The sequence below is a fragment of the Trifolium pratense genome, linkage group LG2 (genome assembly GCF_020283565.1).
Source record: "Trifolium pratense cultivar HEN17-A07 linkage group LG2, ARS_RC_1.1, whole genome shotgun sequence".
Lineage (NCBI taxonomy): Eukaryota > Viridiplantae > Streptophyta > Magnoliopsida > Fabales > Fabaceae > Trifolium > Trifolium pratense.
Window position 1 is genome coordinate 55,952,365 of NC_060060.1, and position 22,350 is coordinate 55,974,714.

The 22,350-nt window shown below is 32.1% G+C and overlaps 2 protein-coding genes across 5 annotated transcripts; both read left to right on the top strand.

Annotated features, from left to right (window-relative positions):
• The first annotated feature begins 538 nt into the window (after window positions 1–538).
• On the top strand, window positions 539–3,956 carry LOC123905449 (replication factor A protein 1-like). 4 transcript variants are annotated; one of them, XM_045955046.1, is made up of 7 exons: window positions 541–1,135; window positions 1,266–1,445; window positions 1,591–1,858; window positions 1,954–2,050; window positions 2,127–2,248; window positions 2,342–2,426; window positions 2,518–2,726. In XM_045955046.1, the coding sequence occupies exons 1-7, from the start codon at window positions 1,022–1,024 to the stop codon at window positions 2,582–2,584; spliced, it is 933 nt and encodes a 310-aa protein (XP_045811002.1). In that variant the 5' UTR covers window positions 541–1,021; the 3' UTR covers window positions 2,585–2,726. The 4 variants fall into 4 exon arrangements, with proteins under 4 accessions (XP_045811005.1, XP_045811002.1, XP_045811003.1 ...); XM_045955047.1 differs by lacking the exon at window positions 2,518–2,726 and adding an exon at window positions 3,642–3,956 and having other exon boundaries at window positions 542–1,135; XM_045955048.1 differs by having other exon boundaries at window positions 542–1,135; window positions 1,276–1,445; window positions 2,518–2,725.
• A 2,554-nt stretch (window positions 3,957–6,510) lies between these two features.
• LOC123911125 (50S ribosomal protein L24-like) lies at window positions 6,511–11,332 on the top strand. Its single transcript, XM_045962478.1, has 6 exons — window positions 6,511–6,693; window positions 8,365–8,436; window positions 8,520–8,615; window positions 9,019–9,122; window positions 9,207–9,343; window positions 10,962–11,332. The coding sequence occupies exons 2-6, from the start codon at window positions 8,377–8,379 to the stop codon at window positions 11,042–11,044; spliced, it is 480 nt and encodes a 159-aa protein (XP_045818434.1). The 5' UTR covers window positions 6,511–6,693; window positions 8,365–8,376; the 3' UTR covers window positions 11,045–11,332.
• Window positions 11,333–22,350: the final 11,018 nt, after the last annotated feature.

Genomic DNA, 22,350 nt, shown 5'->3' on the forward strand with positions numbered 1-22,350 from the left:
AAAAAAAAAGATAAAGGATCAAAGTGTTATAAAAAAAAGATAAAGGACCAAAGTGTTACAAAAAATAAGATAAAGGACCTTCAATGTAATTTTGCCTAAAAAAATGATGCTCAACAATTTAGCTCCAAATTCCAAACTAAATACTCATAAATTTGACTCTTAAAAATTCACGGCTGCCACTAATAACATTTTTACATTTATCAAATCACCAACTCATACATGTTAAAAGGTGGTCTCAAAATATTATGAGTATATAACAACCAAACATATTAATCATCAACAGTACATACATATGATCAAGAAAAATTTATACTGCAAAAAATGTTCACAAGAAGATCATATATTATTGTGATCCAATCAGTATCCATTATCTTAGTTCTAATTGAGCTAATAGTCAAGTAAAGAGCGCAACACGTTAACTGATCGAATTCAAATAAACTACACCTAACAGGAGACAAAGTAATATAGGGAATATACATCTCATGGCTCTTAGAAGGGTAATCATGTCCATCCATAATAAGTAATAATAATCCTATATATTAACAATGCAAACCCATTCGTCGAGAACTATTTCAGCCAAAAATCATCCAGTTTTCAAAATACTGAACTCTCCTTGATTGGGCCACTGTTTGTTTAGAAAAAATAGGGTTTTTACTATTAGATTGTACCTCAAAATTCTCATCAATGGATACATCTCTCTCTTTATCTAGACTCCTCTCTTCTTCCACCACCACATCACTCTTATCTCCCAAAACCAAAACCCTCTCTTCCAATTTTACCCTCCCCCTCAAACTCAACCGTTTCAAAACAAAAACCTCTCCGATTTTCCACTTCATCCAAAATCTCCGCCACCATCTCCGTCGGCGACAAACTTCCTGAATCCACCTTCTCATACCTCGACCCCGCCGGCGAAGTCCAAACCATAACAGTTTCCGACCTAACAAAAGGCAAAAAAGCCGTTCTCTTCGCCGTTCCAGGAGCTTTCACACCAACATGCTCACAGAAACACTGCCAGCTTATCATGTGCGATTGTTCCAGCTTAATAGGGTGTTTTAGATTCGTTTTTCAAAAGCTTTGCGCGCGTAAATTGATTCTGATTATGGGAATACTATGCGGCTTTGTTTCTAGCAATTGGGTAAGAATATATTCTGATTCTTCTTTTCTCTATAATCATTTGAATAAGACTATTCTCAACAGTGTGTTATTGTTTGTGATTCTCACTTATAAATATCCATAATTTCTTTTCTTCTTCCATTGCATTTGAGGCTGAATCAGTCATCCAATTCGATTTCGAAATGGCAACCCAATTTGACATGTTGTGCGATGTTCTTCCTGGGCATAATTCATGGAAGTTCAAAGTTCGTGTCCTCCGTATGTGGGCAATTTCTTCTTTTATGAAGCCTAATGAGTTGAACTCTATGGAAATGGTGCTGATAGATGAGAAGGTTTGTTCGTAATATTTGGTTTGTTTGCTAATTCATAGAATTGATTATTGTGTATGATTATTTTTTTTTGGTTTTGTTTTGATATGTTTCTCGTGTTCTTGGTGATGGTTGATCTATAAATAACGAAACTTTGAATAATACACAGGGAGGTAAGATTCATGCCTTGATAAGGAAAGAATTGGTTTACCTATTCCAGAATAAATTAAAGGAAGGGGAAGTTTATAAGCTATCAAACTTTGATGTTGTTCCAGTCGTTGGATTTTATCGTACAACTCTGCATCCTTACAAATTGATTTTTCGATCGAATACCAAAGTTCAGAATTTTGCGAGTTCTGATATTCCTATTTTGGGATTTTCTTTCACCGATCTTGCTGAAGTGGCTAGCTACTCTGTTAACTATGATTACCTAATAGGTAATTTTGATTTGAAGAACCTTACAAATTTTGTAATTTTCATCGATTAATGGTCATTGTGTATCAAGTTATTTGTTTCTTATGTCATTGTGTAGATGTCATTGGTTTAATCTCTGGTATATCAAATGAGAGGGAGTATATTCGTGCTGGCAAAGTCATCAAGATGGTTGTGCTTGAACTTACAGACAATAGGTAATACCAAGTTTAAGTCGGTTAATATTGGTTTTTGCCTAAATTTATTTGCACACTAAATTTTCAATCGGATCAGTGGTAAATGTGAATGCGCGTTGTTTGGTGATCATGTTGATGAGTTGCAAAGATTAATTGGTAATTGTCCTTCCGGTCTCCACGTTGTTGCACTACAGTTTGCCAAAGTTAAAATATTTAGAGGTGAGTGTTTGTTATTTTAGTTCTTTTCTCTTAGTTGTGGTTGTACAAGTGTGTAATAATATCCCTTTTTTTTCCAATCTTTTCCAATCATAGGGAAAGTTTCCATTCAAGATGTTATGAATACCACAAGGATTTTTCTTGACCCTGAGATTAAAGAGACATCCGAGTTAAGAAAGGGGTATGCTATTGTTGTCTTGCCAATCTTAATGTAAGCACTGGATTTTTCTCATTGCTATCTTATATGTTTATGTTTTATTTTTATTATATAGGTTAGCCATTGCTGGTATGTCAAACTCCGAAAAAAGTATTGAGCAAATTAATGCTATGAGTACATAATACATAAACATACTTCACTTATTGATCAAATACGTTATAATTTTTACTAATATTTAAGATTGGAGGGAGCAGGATCCAATGCAAATATTAATTTTAATCTATAAACATACCGTATTCCTTTCGGCCTTATATGTAATTAAAAATAACTTTTTTAGATTATTTGAAAAATGGATGTATTTAGTCTAAAATTTAGACTAAATACATCATTTTTTCAATGAACATAAAAATGATACTTTTGCTTAGATACGAGGCCGAAGGGAGTACCTTCTAACACTCTCCTATCTATACTCTATAAAATCATATATTCATAGATGAGATTATTCACACCAAGGTAACGTGTGCAAACCTTACTCCACAAACCTTACTCCATTTCAATGTCTTCTTCCTCAAATAATCCCACAAACCTTACTCCACTCCAAATGTTAGATCTATGGAAACTTAAAATTCCTAGCAAAATCTATAACCACACAATTAGTGCAGAAACTACTAAAGTGTCTGCAAATAGTTCCGATGAAAAAGCAATAACAATAGAACTTCATGTACAAGGATTCTATAAGCTTTTTGTTCAGCCTTTGGCTGGACTTCAACCTATACCAACCGAAAGTGATTTTATTGTATCTCCTATCTATAAATACAGTTTCAAGATTCCTCTTTTCTATCTCTCTATTTTATCTTTCATTTTATCTCGAAGGTTGGCCAATTTACCCATTAGCAAGGATTTAGCTAATTATATTGAACCCTATATTGTTGAAAATTGCATTTCAATGGGACAACAATTTGGAGAGAAAGAATTTAAGATTGTTTTTTATATTGAGGTCGTTGAAATAGATCTGGCAGATTGTGAAGATTGCGATGATTATCGTAGACGCGGTATCGTTTGATTGATATTAATGATTAATTGTTGATGGTTTTCTAGGTCTTGGTATTTTTCTTTAATATATGGTATGTAATTTTATTAAGTCGTGGAATGCCCTTATTCCTGATGATGAATATTAATTGGTTTGTAATTTACTTATAGTTAGAATTGAAATTTATCTATTTGGGTTGGTCTGTGCAGATAATAATTGTATCATTACTTTGTGATCAAATATTCAAATGTGCTAAAGTGATTCAAAAAGAAGCTAAAGGATTAAGAATATATTGGTCATCATATCTACGATCATGTGCAAGACCTCCATTCAAGATAAATATATATTATGAAATACTTTGTTTGTGATAAATCTCATGTCTCTGATGTGTTTTATCGACAAAGTTATTGAACCTGATTTATTGTCATTATGTTTGATAACTTATCATTAGCTTCAATGATTTGAAAGTTTATTTATTTATGCTCATGCAACATGTGTCTGTAGTACGGACTTTGAATATAAATATCAATTAGTTTTAATAATCTGATCTTACCTTTGGGAAATTTTATTTTTAATTTATTTATAAAAAATTTATCCTTTATAATTTTTACTATTTATGGTTGAAAATAATTGTTAGATTATGTATTAATTAAATATTTTAATTAAACCCGTGCATCCGCACGGGTCTTACACTAGTTATAATAACAATTACGGGATTGAGTACAATGATGCTTCATCGAAAAAATATCTCCAAAAACAAATCACCAACAAATTAAATAATTTTAATTTTACCACAACAACCCCAACAAGTATATATATACAAAACGTATTTTCAACAAGGTGTGGAATATATCTCCTAAAACAACCTTAATTTGTTAATCATATCTTTTAAATAAATAAAAATCACAAATCAAATTATTGATTAAATCAAGCATATGAAAAACATGTTCTACCATAGATGATTCTCACAAATAGAAACATATACAACATTCTAATACATTAATATATCAAATGCACTGTTTTATAAAGATTGACCGAAATTCAATTACAGATTGATTCCAATTTCTAGACAAATTCATCAAAATCACATAATCAATATAAAAACTTGCGAGGTTTAAAGGTTAGAATATGCACCTGACCCTTGTGGAAGATTTCAAGAGGAGAATAATGTAGAACTTACAAATAATTCGATCACCATGTTGATCCCTTTAGTAGACTGACCCCCACATTTTTGCGTCGTGCATCATAGAGAAAACAAAGACAATATCGTCCATGTGCCGGTAACCGCAAGAGAAGTGAAACCATCTTCCGCAAGCAAACAAAGACATACCCCCACATTAGCCGATAGTATTCCCTCCCAACATTGGTTCTGAGCGCTTCATCCGAGAGACATGAGAGCGAAATCAGCAACAAGTTCTTCAACCATGAATTGGAGTTGCCGTAGCTACAAAAGAAGTAAAACCATCTTCCTTGTTGTCATTGAAATAATAATCTTCAGCCATAATTCCTTAGATTGTTGGCGCGGATGGCTGAAAAACAAATAACTGAAGGCGTGTAATCACTGAACTAAGGAATTATCCGCAAATATTGCGCAACTCCCCCAGAATACAACCGGTTCTTCTCAACGATAAACATGCCGAGGCTATCAAGACACGAGAATATCAACAAGGTTGGTAACTCAGACACTTCACATAATGAAAAAGGCTAAAGCATCGAAACTTATAATAATATACAATATTTTTCTCAAAACCTTTTGTTTTCACGATCAAGTATTTTGATACTTGATATAATCTTGAATGTATCACACATGAAAAACCCCACTTTCATTCTGATGTTGTTTTCTTTCTTATAAGCAATTAACTAAAAAAAATTAACTTGGCAAAACCACAAATGCTAATAATTAGGATTGTGTAACCGTCCAATAGCAAGTAAATAGGTACAATTACTTTGAGTTAAAGTAGCAATAAAAGAAAAACATGTGAAAATAAGTTGCATTGCCCCATTAATTTTTAATCATTTAAAATAGAGTTCCTCAAATAAAAATTAATTAATTGGATCACAATAAAATGCAAAATATTTTACTTTTGAAATATCCAAAATATCCAACAGAATTCGCGCGTGTCTTGCACTTGGCCCTAGTCGGACCTAAATTTTAATTTTTGTCAATATTTTACGTTATACTCTCTCCGGTCATAAATATTAGCAAAAAAAAAATTTACACGATGTTTAAGAAATTTAGTTAAGTGTAGTTAATTTTCTTGATTTAATGCAAAACATAAGTTAAGTTTACTATATTACCCCTTTTGAAAAGTGTAAAAGTGAAATAAATGCCTAAAAAAATAGAATTAAATAAAGGTATATTAAGAATAGTAGTATTAATTAGTTTAAAAGTAGTTAACTTTTGCTTATAATAGTGACCAAAATTTGAAGTGTTTTTTTGCTTATAAATGTGACCGGAGGGAGTAACTTGTTTTTAGATCGGAATTAACCCAATATATTGTGAGTTATTTTGGAGACTCTGGGCAATAGCGAGAATAATAACGGGTAGAGAAATATTGTTATGAACAACTTTTTAGTTGTTGATAAATTGATGAAATAATTGTTACAAGAGACTAACAAATTATACTAAGTTAAAATAACTAATTTCTTTCATTCATTTTGCTTGATGATTAGATTCACCTCATGTCTTTATTTATGGGTTTGCTTAATCCTAACAAACTAACCAATGACTCGTCAATTCAATTCATCTATATCCTTCTAAAATATGAATAATCACCTACAATTAACTATCTTGGGCCTATTTTACCTATATTCATTCATTACAACTTATAAGCTAGCTTTTAACTTATAACGAATAAGTTAGCTGATTGAATTTCTAGTGTTTGGTAAAATTACCGGTTGAACTAGCTTATAAGTTATAATAATGAAATGATATATAAATATATTTTAATCAATATTTTTTTTTAAGTAAGATAATAGGGATAAAATTGAAATAAAAAATTATAAATTATAAGCTGATAATCCTTAAAAAAAAAAAAAAAACTGATAAATTATTTGAAATAGTGTTTGAAGAAGTTATTTTTAGCTTATTGGTGTCCCAAACGGAGCCTTTCTCTTTTCACGAATCTCTCCTTTCTTCTGCGAGCGAAACCATCACACTCACCACAACGCTGCGCCGTTCTTTCTCAACTACCTCACTCGTTACCTCGTTTAGCTACAGTGTGCGTTCCAGAGCCGTCATTTTCTCATTCTGTCGATTCTGTAAGTTTTCAAGTTTGGTTCAATTTCTCTTTCGATTATGGCTTCTCCTGATTCTCATACATGTATTCGTTGAGTTGAATTGAATTTTTCTGTCGAGGCATAGCCTCGAGGCATTGAATTGGATTGTTTTGCTACACTGATGTCTGTGTTGTATTCATATTCTTCATTCTTGTTGCATACTTCACTTTGTCTTTTTTGAATATCTCCTCTTAAATCGATTTGGTTAAACTGCAGTTCTTATAAGCTACATGCTATGCGTTGCAGCATAGCAGAGCTCCACTCTGTACCGCCATTGCCCGCGGTTATGTGTTTTGAGCAGAAGTTGTTATGATTGCTCGTCAAGTGATGAGTTGTTGCATTGTTTATTTGTTGCGCATCAAGTGTTTGACATAAATACAAGACGAGCTATATATTGTTCTTCCACTCTCATAATGTGTGGTGTGGTTGTATTTGAGTTTGGTTGATGATTATACATGATATGGCTCTAGTCTCTTGATTGCATGTAATGTTCTAATTGTTAATTAAGGGCATGTTTGGATTAGCTTATTTACGGGCACAAATACTGTTTGGTAGAATTTATTGAAACAGCTTCATTAGTTGTTTTCAGCTTATTTTCATAAGCTCCTCAAAGAAATTTAACTTTACTTTATTGTTTGCTATAGAAAATAGAAATATGATAATCGCTTATGTTATAAGCTGCAAATTAAGTTGATTACCCAAACAGGGCCTAATTTATTCAACTAGAATACACGTTTGTGTTTGATGTAGCAACCATGCTTTGGCACCATCATGGAACTCAATTCCTAAACTCTTTTTGGATACTAAAAGCTTGTATATTTTTAACCGCAAATGTTGTTATTATGTTGCGGGTGGAAATCAAAGCATCGCCATCCTTACCACTTCAATCCTTAACTGCCCCACTCAACTAGAGTAGATGTTGGTGTTGTTTTAGTAATTTTCTAAAAAACACCAAGGCTATATAGTATGGGATTATTGATGCTTAATTAATTGACAAAATTTGTTTGGAATCAATTGTGTTTTTTGATGGGTTGAGAAACTTTCGTCTGGGAAGAATGAAAAGTTATACTTAATTGATAGTCATTGTGTCTACAAAAGAATTCAATTTGCTAGCTTCTCACATGCTTATTTGATCCTTCATGTGCTGGTGATCCACTACTAATTATTACCATGAATCAAGTCTTTTCTTGCCAATGTATTTGTTTTTCTGATACTCCCTCCGTTTCAAATTACTTGACGTTTTAGAAAATTTTATTTTTTTCAAATTACTTGTCGTTTTGATAATTTAAGGTTATATTTTGTCTATTATACCCTCATGTAAATTCCAAATATTTAGGAGTAGTTGTTGAAACCGAAAAAGATTTAATAGATATTTGAAAAACTAAAGTTTTGTTTAATTTTTTTTTGGTACATAACATATTAACTTTTTTTTGGTACGTAACATATTAAATTTATTGGAAAGAGAAAGTGTGTGGAAAAAAAAATATTGGTGAATTAAAATAAGGGTATAATAGGAAAATAAGGTGCAAAAATACACTTTCTTAATTTCTTGTTTTTTTTCTAAAACGTCAAGTAATTTGAAACGGAGGGAGTATATTTTTTTGGGTCAAGTTCTGATTAATTATATTCAATTGATGCGAATTTGGAGAGTAGGGCTATCGTGAAATGGGTTGGAAAGCAGCTGAGAAACTCATTAGGCATTGGAAAGTTCTCAGAGGGGACAATGTAAGCCATTCCAATACTCAATCTATAATTTGTTTATACCATAATCATTTCCTCCTCTCATACATGTATTTATTTTGTAACAGGTTATGATAATAAGGGGAAAAGATAAGGGCGAAACTGGAGTAATTAAGCGTGTTGTTCGCTCTCAGAATCGTGTCATTGTTGAGGGCAAAAATCTGGTCAGAGATTAAAACCTAATTCATCATCACAACTTGCTCCTTGTATTTTCATTTGTGTTTCCAATTCCATTAACAATGTGTTGCGTCATAATCTTAATTATTGGCCGCAGTGTGCCAAGGTTGTCAAATAGCGGCTAAAGAGTGCTACAGCGTAGCGCAAGTTTAATAAACTGTTATTGTGTTGTGACACGTGATTTATTACAAAGTATTGTCAAATAGCAGCTATAGCACTGTAATGTAGTGGAATCTTAACAACCTGTTATTCCGTGATTTGCAATTGACAACTTTGGTTTCCAATTCCTTTAACGACGTGTCTGTCTTGCGCCAGAATCTTAATTAATGACCACATGGAGAATGTGATTGTGTAATCCCACACTAATTCCTTTTGACTCCCTCTTTACAGGTAAAGAAGCATATCAAGCAAGGACAAGGCCATGAAGGTGGTATTTTTACTGTTGAAGCTCCAATCCATGCCTCCAATGTGCAAGTTATTGATCCAGTCACAGGGTATGTATATTTGTTCACAAATTTAATCTTTAGAGGTTGGGGATAGATAATAACATGTATCAAAGGTAACTGTTACTTATGCAGGAAGCCTTGCAAGGTTGGAACTAAGTATCTTGAAGATGGTACCAAAGTCAGAGTGTCCAGGGGAATAGGAGCATCTGGCTCCATTATTCCTCGTCCCGAGATCTTAAAGATAAGGACTACACCAAGACCTTCCGTCGGTAAGTATCTGAAAAACTTACCTTATTTTTTTTTCTTGTTAAAGTTGTTCTTGAGAAACTTCTAGGGCCTATAGAGAATTGAAAGTGAGAAACTGAAAATGAACTTGGATTGTCGAGTGAAAGGCATGTCCAACAAGACAATAAAATTTGGCATTAGCATATATAAACCATAAGAGCAAAATTATCTATTAATCTCTAACTTTATTTCTTCACCCCGGATTATCACGTCATTTTCTTGAAAAGATATTAGATCACCGTGGGAAACTTTCAAACGAGTAATGCTTACCATTCGATTATTCACACAAACCCTTCGATGACTTATCGGCTGCCTTGCTTGAGGAGTAGTTTCATTTTATGATTGTAACTAACTTCCTAGATGACACATTTAACAAAATAAACTATAGTGATAGTTTATTTATCTCATTTAATTCTAATATGTGGCTTTCCTCTTCTTCTCCCGGTGCTTGTTGACACACGTGGTTAACCATAAGCTTGTTGTCATGCTTGCCATTGAAGAAACAGAGCTGCCTTACACCTTATAGACATGGATTGTAGTGACTCCTTTTGTTAGAATGCATAATTTTAGTTAATTGGTTAGCACAACACAAAAGGAGGCCATTGGAAAAGTATGGTGGAAGTAGATTATAGCCTGCTTGGATTAGCTTCTAGCTTATGAGACTTGATTAAAATAAGTTTATGGTTTTTCACTTAGCGGAAAGTACTTATAAAGTTATAGATGTTTATGGAGAAGCTGACCGAGAGAGGTTCTAGAAAAACTGAAATGTAGAAACTAATTTTAACTTATATGAGAAGCTGTTGTTTGTAAAGCACATAGTTAGCAAGAGATTCTTTTAATATTTTACACGATAACAACTTTCGAAGGCGTTTATCCAAAGGACTTAAAATGTTGAAGAGTGTTGATGTTGATCATAGAAGGTTTAAGATTCATGAAGTGCCTTTCCATTGTCTCATAAACCTTTTGCCCCCCCTCCTGTTTTGACAAATGCATAATGGACATGCACTGCATATTGAGAAACTAAGTAGAAAGCTACATTTTGTAAAATGAACCACAAATACAATATGACACGTGCGTACAATATGACTCAAACACAGGGATACTGTACAACAAATTTACCGCATAGAAATTAGTATGAAATTAATATGGCCACGAGTCAAAAAGTGGCCATGAGTCGTTGTAGACATAATAAAATGCTTCGCTTTATTTAATTATTTTTGTGTTACCTTATGTATCGGTGGTACAAAATTGTAAAATGCAGCTAGTAATTCACCGAACCTTCCAACATGTTTATTATTTTGAAGTATTGTGCTTTCATGTATAACATAATGTATTAACTTGAGTAATTTGGATCAATGGATTTAAGTTGTGTATTGAGTTGAGTCAAAATCTAGGTTCAGTGCTGAGGTAATTGATGTAAACTCATTCGCTTGTTCCAGTGTCAATCTATTTGGCTATTTTTTCTTCTGTTTTAACTTTTAAATGTGCAAAATTTGAAATTGATATATAAAATTAGCGGGAAACCTATGCTTAGTTCCGAGACATTTTTCAGAAACTTGCCAAGTATCTTGCACTTATCCTGTTTGTTATTCATTTTGACAGCTGGTCCCAAAGATACTCCAATGGAACTTGTGTATGAGAAGACTTACGATGCTAAAACAGGAAAGGGCATGCCTGAACTTTAACTAAGGAGATAGATTTTATTAGGTACCATATCCAATTAGATATTTGCTATCTCAGTGAGCATGGTATGATATGAATTTTGTCGCATCATGATACGGTTAAATAAACCGCTTTCAGATTTATGTGGGAATTACCAATCACTTGTTGTTTTACTTAGTAGCTAGCAAAAATTTGTTATTTTTTGTTTCTAATCAATTGATTCTAGCTTCCTGGTACTAGTGATTGTTATTTCACTCTTTGAACTTGTAAATTATTGAGATGAGTAAGATAAACTCGTTTGATTGTGCTTATTCTTTCTAACAACTTTTTATGGCTCTAGTGAGACATAGAGTACCTCTTTTATTTCCATCACTAGAATTCAAACCTTGAACATATGTCTAAAAGGTCCAAGCTTAGCCTTTTGTGATTTAATTAACCAAGTTCTTTCAAAAAAAAATTTAACCAAGTTCTTCCATTTGTCCTTTGATTTAGCTCATTTTTATTCACAATTTGTCACTGTATTGTAATACTATTGACTAATCAGAATGATTGAGGCATGTTTGGTTCATGAACAAAGACTTTGAAAAAAGTTGTGGAGGAAAAATGAAAGAATTACATGTTGGTGTGGATATTTTTAAAAAGAAAAGCTGAAGAAATCTCAAATAACACTTCAAGTGGTGGACCAAACACTGCTTTAATTGGAAATTTAGATGGAACAAGCTATAGATAAGTGCCTTGTATTATATTAGTAAAACACACTTCTAGTCAAACATATGTTAGGTATTAGTATGGCACAAAACAAATTTGGAAGCATTTTTTGCACATCTAAAATTAGCAGTGAAAGTGATATGATTTGAAGTTGATTGTGGTTAAGTGCATGAAGCCAAGAAATGAAATATGTCCTCCTTCGTGAGTGATGGTCGTATATAATTTTTTTGAACAAATAACTTTAGTATGATTAAGTTTTTATGCTGAGAGTAGGATCAAACTTTTGATTTCTTTTATCTTCCTGAACCCCAATCAGCAATTCATTGTTATTATATCTCTTATAGTCAAGTCATATTAATTGTCTATATTCATTCTCAATTCATTTCCCTTCTAGTGACTTTTGCAGGTAGAATATTGCAATGGTGTTGTCATGTTTTGGATGATAAAACACATTAGATAAAAAATAATGAAAAGTTATAATTTATTTTTAAGAGAACATGGCATATGAAATATATTTTATTTTTAATGCATTTTTTTTGGTCAAAATTAATGAAAATTTATAATTTATTTCATTTCCTTTAAAATTTGTGGAAAAAATCAGAACAAGAACATGATGTGTCAATTTAATACACAGAAGAAATGTACTTTTCTTGCAAGGACATTACTTTTAACTCAATTTAGTTAGCAAGGAACAACTTGTGCTTAAAATAAATTAAATAATCTATAAATGAATTTTATTTGGGTTCATAAGAAGTACTGCATTACTGCTTTCTGTTGTTATCCGGTATAGCCCGTTAGCAAATAGTACTGCTTCTGTCACTAAATAGGACTCCCTCTTTAAAAAAATTAGCACTACTTGTTAACTTATATTTTTTAATTACTAAGTGATAGGAAGTTTTCTAATTTCCATTGGAAAATTTTTAATGCGTTTCATCTGCTAAAAAACAGGGGACTGGACTGGATAACTTTTGTTGTACTCTGTTTGATTTGAAACTGATCATGAGACTGGACAAATTAGGTAGCAAAGGACAGGACAAAAACAAGATTTTTTGTCATTTACTAAACCACATGACAACTTTTTGTCCACAGTAAAACTATAAAAAAAATACAAAAATACCCATTTAATTTTCGAATATAAAAATATTATCGCCTTATATCTCTCCGGTACAGTTTTGTCCTGTCCTGTATTATCTTGTTCTGTCTTGTGTTGTTCTGTCCAGTTCTTGCTATTTTACGAATCAAACACACCCGTCACGTGAATTTTTCTCTTTCAACTGAATTTTTTATAGACAAAAGTTAGAGATAGTCACCTGCTTAAAGGGCTTAAGACTTTTACGACATAAACTAATTTATTTATTTTTCTGTTGAAAAGGGACTGGTTCATTGATGGTATAAGAGTATGAGATAAATTGATATATGTCTTACTCTTTGCCCTAACTAGGACCTAAATTTTAATTTTTGTCAATATTTTCTAACTCGTTTTTAGATGGAATTAACCCAATATATTGTGAGTTATATATTGGAGAGTTTGAGGAATAACAAACAATATAGCCGGTAGAGAAATATTTTTTGGATACTAACATTAAATAAAAAATATTTGGACGCACATACAAAAGAAATATTAATATCAAAAAAATTAGTAACGTATTTTAATATCACTTAATCATTTTCTCTTCTCTTTTAATTTATTTGGGATTGTGTCTAAATAAATATTTTTTTCAACCAATAAAAGACAATTCAGTAAAAAAATTTGACATCACATCTCAGCCTAAAAGTCTCTTACTTGCTCTCCTCCATACCAAATAATGACTTTGATACTAGACGAGGTCACGAGGAGTTACAAACTTACAACAGCTGATAACCAAAGACACAAAAAGACCTTGACACCATCGTCCCAAATACTAAACAAGGAGCAACAACAAGCTAATAATTAAAGACCATCACAATATCCATTATAAACTTTGTGGTATTTAACATATTAATCGATTGTCTCTTATATATCATCCATTTACCATTAAGATTAGGCATGAATATGTGTTCATAAGTGATGGTAATTCTCACCTTATAAGTTAGTTTTGTAAAGATGAGTTAGACCCAATACTCAATTATACGAAGATATCAGAGCCTCCACGGTTCGTTGGGCCCCCTGTTATCAGGTTTTTGATCGGGTCATTCACCCTTTATATCCGCGCATCAAGCCCAACAATATTGGGCGCGAGAGAGTGTGTTAAGAAATCTCATATCAGTTGTGAGCTGAACTTAATATGATGTTTATAAGTGACGACAATCCGCACCTTACAAACCAATTTTGTAAGAATGAGTCGGATCAAATATATCCATTCTAAGAACCATAAATAAAGCAATTGACTTGACTGATCTCAACCAATATTTAATTAATTTGAAGAATTCAACTTGGATTTCCAATGAGCATATACCTAAACACATATTCAGTTAAGAAGTTACTAGTTTATCAACTAATCAAATGACAAGTAGTTACAAATCATTAGTTTATAATCATCATCCTCCCTACAATAAAGGTAAGTGACACCGACCAAGTAACCACTATATATGCTACTTTGACGTGACATTGTTTATCATTGATATTCCCTCCATCTCAAAATAAGCATCGCATTTGATTATTCCACGTCGATGTATAATTTTGATCATTAATATTGTTAGTCGTATATTATTAAAAATTATGAAAATCTGATATTTTGAAAGTATTCATCGAGATAAATCTAACAGGATCTTATATGTTAATATTTGTCTTTATACATTAGTAAAAAAAATATAGTCAAAGTAGTTTATGACACTCATTTTGGAACGAAAGGAGTATTATAATATTTCATAAACAAATTGAAAGACATCATTCACCAATAAAAGTAAGACATTATATATGATTATGAATATGATATAATATTTTCTATATATTTGTGGAAGAATTGAGCAGTAAATTGTGTCTAAAAAAGATAAAGTAAATTAATTAATTAATATATCATAATAAAGCAAATCTATGTGTAAATTCATGTATCCTAGACCAATTAATGGCTTGTGAGAGACACTATTACTCAGCACCATGTGTTATATTCACTTCCTCTGCTATCACACAAACAGAACAGTACCTTTTTAAAGTAGTTTGCATGGAAAATTAATGGAAAGCATGCATGAATATAAACTGAAATAATCACTTTTTCCTAGACACCATTATCACCCCACGTCTTGCTCAAAATAATCACTCATGAAACTGTCCCGGGGGAATGTATTGGACAACTTAACTCCATGAATAGTGCCTGACACTAAATTTTTGTATATTTTCTTTTGGTCCTAAGTCCTAACTATATATTCCCTCCGTGACAATATATAAGTAAAAGTTACTTTTCTAGGTTCATTGCATATTTAATGAATTTGGTCTAGATTATAAGACAAATACATTAAATATGTAATGAATCTAAAAAGTTAATTTTTCCTTATATATTGTCACAGAGGAGTATTCTCATCCCTATTATTTTAGTTTAATGCTATTAATTATAAGCATCCAATTTTATTTAACTGTTTTATTAGATCATCAATGGGAAACTTAGACTCAATATGCTGCAAGTTCATGTTTGGATTTAGAATGTCAATGGGGAAACTTAAATATATTTTGCATTCTTATGCTTCTCATAATGTCCTTCAGTTTATGGTTAGAACTTGGAAATATCATTGATCATAGAGGTTAAATATGCTGGCTTTCGAGTGTGAGTGATTAAGTCTCACATCGACTATAAATGAGAAGAATGTTGGATTTATAAGAGAGGTGACACATTAACCTAATAACTTAAGGTTTTTGGTGGAGATGACGTCTTCCTCTCTTGTGGTCATGGAGCATTGACCAACAAGTGGTATCCGAGCTGTGTTCGGCTTGGTGGGGGAGCGGGAGTGGATCCTGATATTGGATCAACTATATAGGATGTGGATTGAGAGGTGACCCACTAACCTAATACCTTAAGGTTTTTGGTGTCTTCCTCTCTTGTGGTCTTGGAGCATTGACGTCATTGTTTCTCTCGAGCTCCCCCGAACTCCCCGACAAAATGGTCTAATGGTCTTAGCTTTGATTTGGCAATCGATTGAAAGATTACAGTTCAATATGTGCACAACTTATATTTAAATTGTTGTGTAAACGTGTGTCCTAAAGATATAAAGGCGCATGTTAAGGTATCTAGAAATAGAAAATGTGCATTAAATAAAACAAAAAATTTAATTTTCAAATTCTTGAATGCACAAGTTAAACGAAACCATTTTTATATTTGTCTCATTAAACATGTGTCTTTATGTCACATGTTAACGTTTTCCATATTTGAAATACTATGGATGTAGCCATTAAGTTTAGTCTAGTGGTAAGAAATTTGGTTAGTATCCTAGAGATCTCGGGTTCGATGCTCGACTTAATTATAAAAAAAAAATACTATGGATGTAAATTACAAAATTTACAAATATAAATTGGACTCTACTAGAGTTTTGTCATTGTACTCTTTTAAAACCCCCCAAAAAAAAATTATTTAGCCCCTAAAAAATTCTATATCAGTGGCTAAATTGGGGGTTCCAGTTGTGTTTAATATTAAGCAAATCACTTTCAAAGAATTAAATCATCATTTTTTATTTTTCAATGACATAAATTAAGAATTGAACTTCTTAGAATCGAGAGTTGAGCGTAACTCAATCCTATAAAATCGACTTATTAGATAAGAATCCTCCCTACTTTATAAACTTATATCTAAGTCATCTCACATCTGATGTGAAACTAACGCTATTTATAATCGACTGATATTACTTGAATTTCTCCGTCCCATTATATTCTTTCTCTTTCATTACACGTCAGTTTTTGCATTGAGTTGAGTTGACCTTCAATAATCAAACCTATATCTCAATCAACATGCATGCATTTGGGACATTTGGATGGATGGGAAGAGAAGAGTGTTGCTAGCTACTATATATAGTTCAGTTGTTTTGGGGTTGACAATTGAAGATTTCCAATCTTTGTCTCAAGTTTGGATTCACATAAACAAAGCTCCTGCATTTCCTCATTAATTAACTTCGCCGGATTTACAATATTTTTCGTTCGCTACTACGTAGGACATAGTACAAATAAATTATTGCAAATGCCTAATTAATTAAGCTAGTTATGGCTTAAAAAAAATTAAGCTAGTTATCAACGGAAAAGATAGATCATATAGGCAATAAATGATTGGTTGATTTAAGTCTCATCTTATAGGGTCAATTTAATTTGTAAAAGATAATACTCCTACTATGCAACATAATACAAGACAAATCCTGCACCATGTACAATTTCTTTTTATTATTGGATCAACAAGTCTTACTATTAGATCAAATGAGAGATGACAAGACATATTCATAAGGTGAAAATCAAACTTGTGAATGGTGTACTTATTTACTTGTGCACATTAAAAAATGTCGTGTCGATCTAATTTGGACCACTTAAACCAATTGGTCAAATGTCCGATCTTTAAAATTCGGTTGGAACGAGAGAGCTCATCATATGTACTCAATGTGGTGAAAACTTCATATAATATATGATTAGGGTTGGGAATAGGCTAACCGAGCTAGACTTTGTCAAGCCTAAGCTTGATGTGTAAAAAATTTGAAGGCTTGAGTCTGGCCTATGGCCTGTCATAGGCTTATTGTTTAGGTCTGATCCTGACCTTTTGAAAGTCTGATATGACATGTTAACATGTTTAAAAGCTTATTTCACATGAATATATTTAAATAAATAATTATATTTATTTTAAATTTTAAATATACTAATGAAGCAATAAACTAATGAAATTAAACTTTCTTTTAATATTTAACATGATATTTTAGAGAACTTGACTATATATGAAATTATATTTCAATTCATCTAGTTTATAATAATACATTTATATATGTAAAAAATTAATGTAAACTAAAAACTACTGAAAAGATTAATAGATTTATAATTTAATCAAAGTACAAATTTTAATATATAATAATAGTAGTAGTAAAAATATTATTCATATTTACTTAAATAGGCCGACCTAGTAGACGCAAAAGTCTTTTTTAATGTCATGCAGTCCGACCTTTTAGCTAAATAAGCATATAAAAAACATTGGTTTGCTCGGATTTAGATTCTTTACATTCAAAAATCCTACATTCACTTGCATTTAGTGTCAAAATGCTAGGAGAGAGAATGGAGAGTAATAGCATGGTAGGTGGTAATGACAAATTTGACCTTAAAAATAAATTAAATGTAGGTGAATGTAGAATTTTTAAATATAGAGAATCCAAATCTTAGTTTGCTCTATTTAAAGAAATAGTCTAAACTTATATATTAGCCGTAGGTAGAGCTGTCAAAACGGGCGGTCCGGCCAATTTCGGGCCGGCCCGGTCGGGCTTCGGGCTTCGTCGGGCCGGGCTAAAAAGTCCGGATAAAAAACGGGCTACCAAATTTAGTGCCCGAGCCCGACCCGGTACGGGTAGTCGGGCTTTCGGGCGGCCCGGTTTATATTTTTTTTAATTTTTTTTTACTTTTAGTGCTCAAACTCAACTATATAAATAACATTAATAATTCTCGCGCGTCCTATTTTTTACTCATCCGCTATAAATATTATATAATTCGCGCGTGCCGTATTTTTACTCATTCCCTATCTACGAGTTTCTTGCGCGCCCTATTTTTACTCATCCACTACCTACGAGTTTCTCGCGCCCTATTTTTACGCATCCGCTACTTACGAGTTTCTCGCGCGTCATATTTTTATTCATCCGCTACCTAGGACTTTCTCGCGCGCCCTATTTTTACTCATCCGCTACTACGAGTTTCTCGCGCGCCCTATTTTTATTCATCCACTATGTACGAGTTTCTCGCGCGCCCTATTTTTACTCATCCACTACCTACGAGTTTCTCGCGCCCTATTTTTACGCATCCGCTACTTACGAGTTTCTTGCGCGTCATATTTTTACTCATCCGCTACCTACGACTTTCTCGCACGCCCTATTTTTACTCATCCGCTACGTACGAGTTTCTCGCGCGCCCTATTTTTATTCATCCCCTACCTACGAGTTTCTTGGGTGCCCTATTTTTACTCCTGCTACTTAAGTAGCGGATGGTATTTTATAATTTATATTACAAACTAATTTCAAATCATCCGAAACAAATTATTTATATTTATATTTATATTTTATTTTAAATTTTTTTGGGCTTGCGGGCCGCCCGCGGCCCATTCGGACTAAAAAGCCCGGAAATAATTCGGGCTAGGATTTTCAAGGCCCGAGCCCGAGAAAAAATCGGGCTTGGCGGGCCGGCCCATTCGGACTAGCCCATTTTGACAGCTCTAGCCGTAGGTCCTTGTAGGCCAAGTCTGGCCTATTTCCACCCCTAAATAACATGGTAATCTCTTATATTCCTAAATTTTTTAAATATATTTCATATAATTAAAAGGGTCTTGCTAACGAGTGCCCCCGGGGCACTTTTTAAGCATTCCATTTATAGAAACTTTTTATTCAAAAAATTAAACATTATAATTTCCAATGCGTTGACTTTACGCATTCCGATAAAAATTCTATAAAAAGTTTACTATTTAAGAGCTTAAAGAGTGTCCCGAGGACACTATTTAGCATTTGCCTAATTAAAAACCGTGTATGTTCAAGCTTAAGAGGCCTAAATTCTTTAAATTTTAAATAAGCTCAACTGCTCAAGTAACGGATGATGTTGAAAAACTCAAAAATTATAGGCCCCTTGTGTTGCCCTTAAACTTCAACATATAAAAAAAGTGGGACTCATTTTCTTCATATCTTGTTTCTCTCTCCCTTTTCTTCGACCCTCTAACTCGGTTTTCGCAAAAATGTTTTAAACCTTCTGTCACTTTTGCAATCTAAAAATGTCTAGTGCTCCAATTCTGTGAAGTCAATGTTACTTATTATGTCATGGTCTTAGTCTTAGATACTCTCTCCGTCCCAAAATATAGTAAAAAGTGGTCAACAAAAATGAATGTATTTACATCAAGTTTTTTTGACTTGTTTTTGCTTATATTTTGGGACGGATGGAGTACTTGACATTGCAAAATATTTTGTAGTGGAGCTGAAAATATTGAAATGCTACAACTTATTTATATAGTATTTTCTCATTTCACAAAGTTTTCTAAATTGAAATCCTGCAACTTATTGCAAAATATTTAACCGTTATATTGTTTTTTTTTAAGGAATTTAACCGTTATATTGTTGTCACAACTCACAAATATGTTTGGAAAGTCATGTGAATAGTATATATACTACAAATTAAAACCTGAACTTCAAACACATCATGATTTTACTACTTCATAAGAAATACAAGTATTAAAAAATATAGTAATATGTATCAATCGTTAGTTGGTTCAGTGGTGATTGGTGCTGAATTTTGCAAAGAGGACCATGGTTGGATCCTCGCACCTGCGATCAGGAGGAGGCTGAAATCACTTGATGTCAGAACTGACCCCCAAACCAAATTAAACTGGTGATGAAAGCAAAAATAAAAAAATATAGTAATACTATTGTTTTGTTTCTTTTGAACAAGTTTATTTTTTAAAAAAAAAAACTTAATTTTGAACGAATTAGTAATGATTTTGTAACAAAAAATATAAGAAGAAAAACATTCTAATGATTTATAAAACATCATTTTCTATCTTCTCACAAGGAACCGAAAATTTCAGGGACTGCCTATTGCCTCTTACTTATTGTTATTCCTACAAATGGATGATACTTGAATTGAAATATTGGAATTTTATTTTCATTATATTAAAAATATATTTTATTTTTTTGAAGGATATTAAATATATATATATATATATTTGTTATAGTTTTTGGTTATTTTTATGCAATTTTTCAAAAAAATAAATAAATAAATCGATCAACTTATATCATCCCCATGTCTATTTCAAAAAAGACAAAAATAACATATGTACAAACAATATAAACTAATTTTACACTGTCATCCAATAGTAACGGTATACTCCACCAAATTATTCCACTACACCCCACTTCCATTGCATAATATAATGTTAGTGTAAAATTAGTTTACACTGACAGGACATATCCATTAAACTCAAGATAAGAAAAGAATCCTACTAAGTTTCACCTATAAAATAATATGAATGATTGAAGTTTGAGATCATAATAATTAGAGTGCTGGCACTAAAAAGTTATTTGTCTTGATACAATAATGCTATGTGAGGACTGTGGTATAATACATGCAATACGACCTGAATAGTGGCCCCATATGTTTTATGTACAAAAGTTATGCCAGTGATGCAAATCTCAATCTCAACCATTTTTATGGCTTTGAATTGATAGTACTACAAGTACAGCAATTTATGAGTTAAGATTGTAAAACTTAAGTCCCTTAATCAGACGCTAATATCATCTGTTTTCTCAGTTAATGTATCCTAACATTCGGACATTTGGAATCAAATCAAAGGCCATAGCTCAATAATTCATTTAATTATTACTTCATTAAGAAATAATGCTAGATGAGTTACCACCGCAAATGGGAAACTTAAATTAAAATTAGTATGAATATGATGTTGCCATGTTACTTATTATGCATAGAAATAAGATAATATTATAAATAAATATTAGAATGTCAATGTCAAAGGAGAAGTTGACAATGTTATTATTAAATTAGAGGTAAATTATTGTGTTATTATATATTGAAGCCTTGACCATGTCTTCCTTAAAGCTAAAACTATGGGTAGAAATCTGTGTGTTAACCGTATAAAGTATTGAAAATTGTGAGTTTAAAGTAAGAGCATGTCATGTGTGAAAGTTATTAAATAACAGGCCTCTATATTTATAGTGGTTACAAAGCAATGTGGTGTAGTCAATCTATCTATGATTAGAATTAGATAATAGTCGGCAAAGATTTTAACTATACGTTAAATGATCATTGTCAAAGTCTCCAAAATGGATTAACTATACTAATAATACCATTAAGAAGATGATAATAATTTCAATGCAACCTTCATACATACTATATGTGAATCAAAACCAAAAGAATAGGTAAATTATCCCACACACAATTAACGATGGTTAGGAAGTCGTAGGTTTGGATAAACAGTTTAATTAAACGTTTATAACATATACGTTTACCATATAATCGTTTGTGTATAAGTTATTTGTTTAACAAATTTCTATAATTGAAAGACTATGGCGGAAAGTAAAAAATCTGTCATATCTGCCATAAAATGCCACGGTGCTGCCAGATGTCTGACAACACCGAAATAAAGTTAAACTATTTTCATATAAGCTATAAGCTAGTTTTTTTAAAATAATCTCACAAATGCATAAACTCAAACAAGTTAATCTAAACATACCCTTTGATAGGTATAATATATATAATGCTATATATAGTGGTTTAGTTGGTTAAAACATGACTTGGTTGTTTCTAAAGCTACAAAATAAAATGAAGTCAAGGGCAATGGTTGACAGGGACTGATTCAAGATCTATTACTAATTAGTAATTACTAATAATAAATAAAAGTATGTAAGATAGAAGCAAAGTAGCTTGTGTGATTAATCAAATGATTTAATTAATGATGAGAATTAATGAGATGTAATCTCCTGAAAAGTGAGGTTT

Bases quoted from the DNA above. Each gene is read 5' to 3' on its own strand.
- LOC123905449 (XM_045955046.1), top strand. From the start codon at position 1,022: ATGTGCGATTGTTCCAGCTTAATAGGGTGTTTTAGATTCGTTTTTCAA. The intron at 1,446-1,590 runs GTTTGTTCGTAA...AATAATACACAG, and splicing joins TGGTGCTGATAGATGAGAAG to GGAGGTAAGATTCATGCCTT. The intron at 1,859-1,953 runs GTAATTTTGATT...GTCATTGTGTAG, and splicing joins TAACTATGATTACCTAATAG to ATGTCATTGGTTTAATCTCT.
- LOC123911125 (XM_045962478.1), top strand. From the start codon at position 8,377: ATGGGTTGGAAAGCAGCTGAGAAACTCATTAGGCATTGGAAAGTTCTC. The intron at 8,616-9,018 runs GTCAGAGATTAA...CCCTCTTTACAG, and splicing joins TTGTTGAGGGCAAAAATCTG to GTAAAGAAGCATATCAAGCA. The intron at 9,344-10,961 runs GTAAGTATCTGA...TCATTTTGACAG, and splicing joins TACACCAAGACCTTCCGTCG to CTGGTCCCAAAGATACTCCA.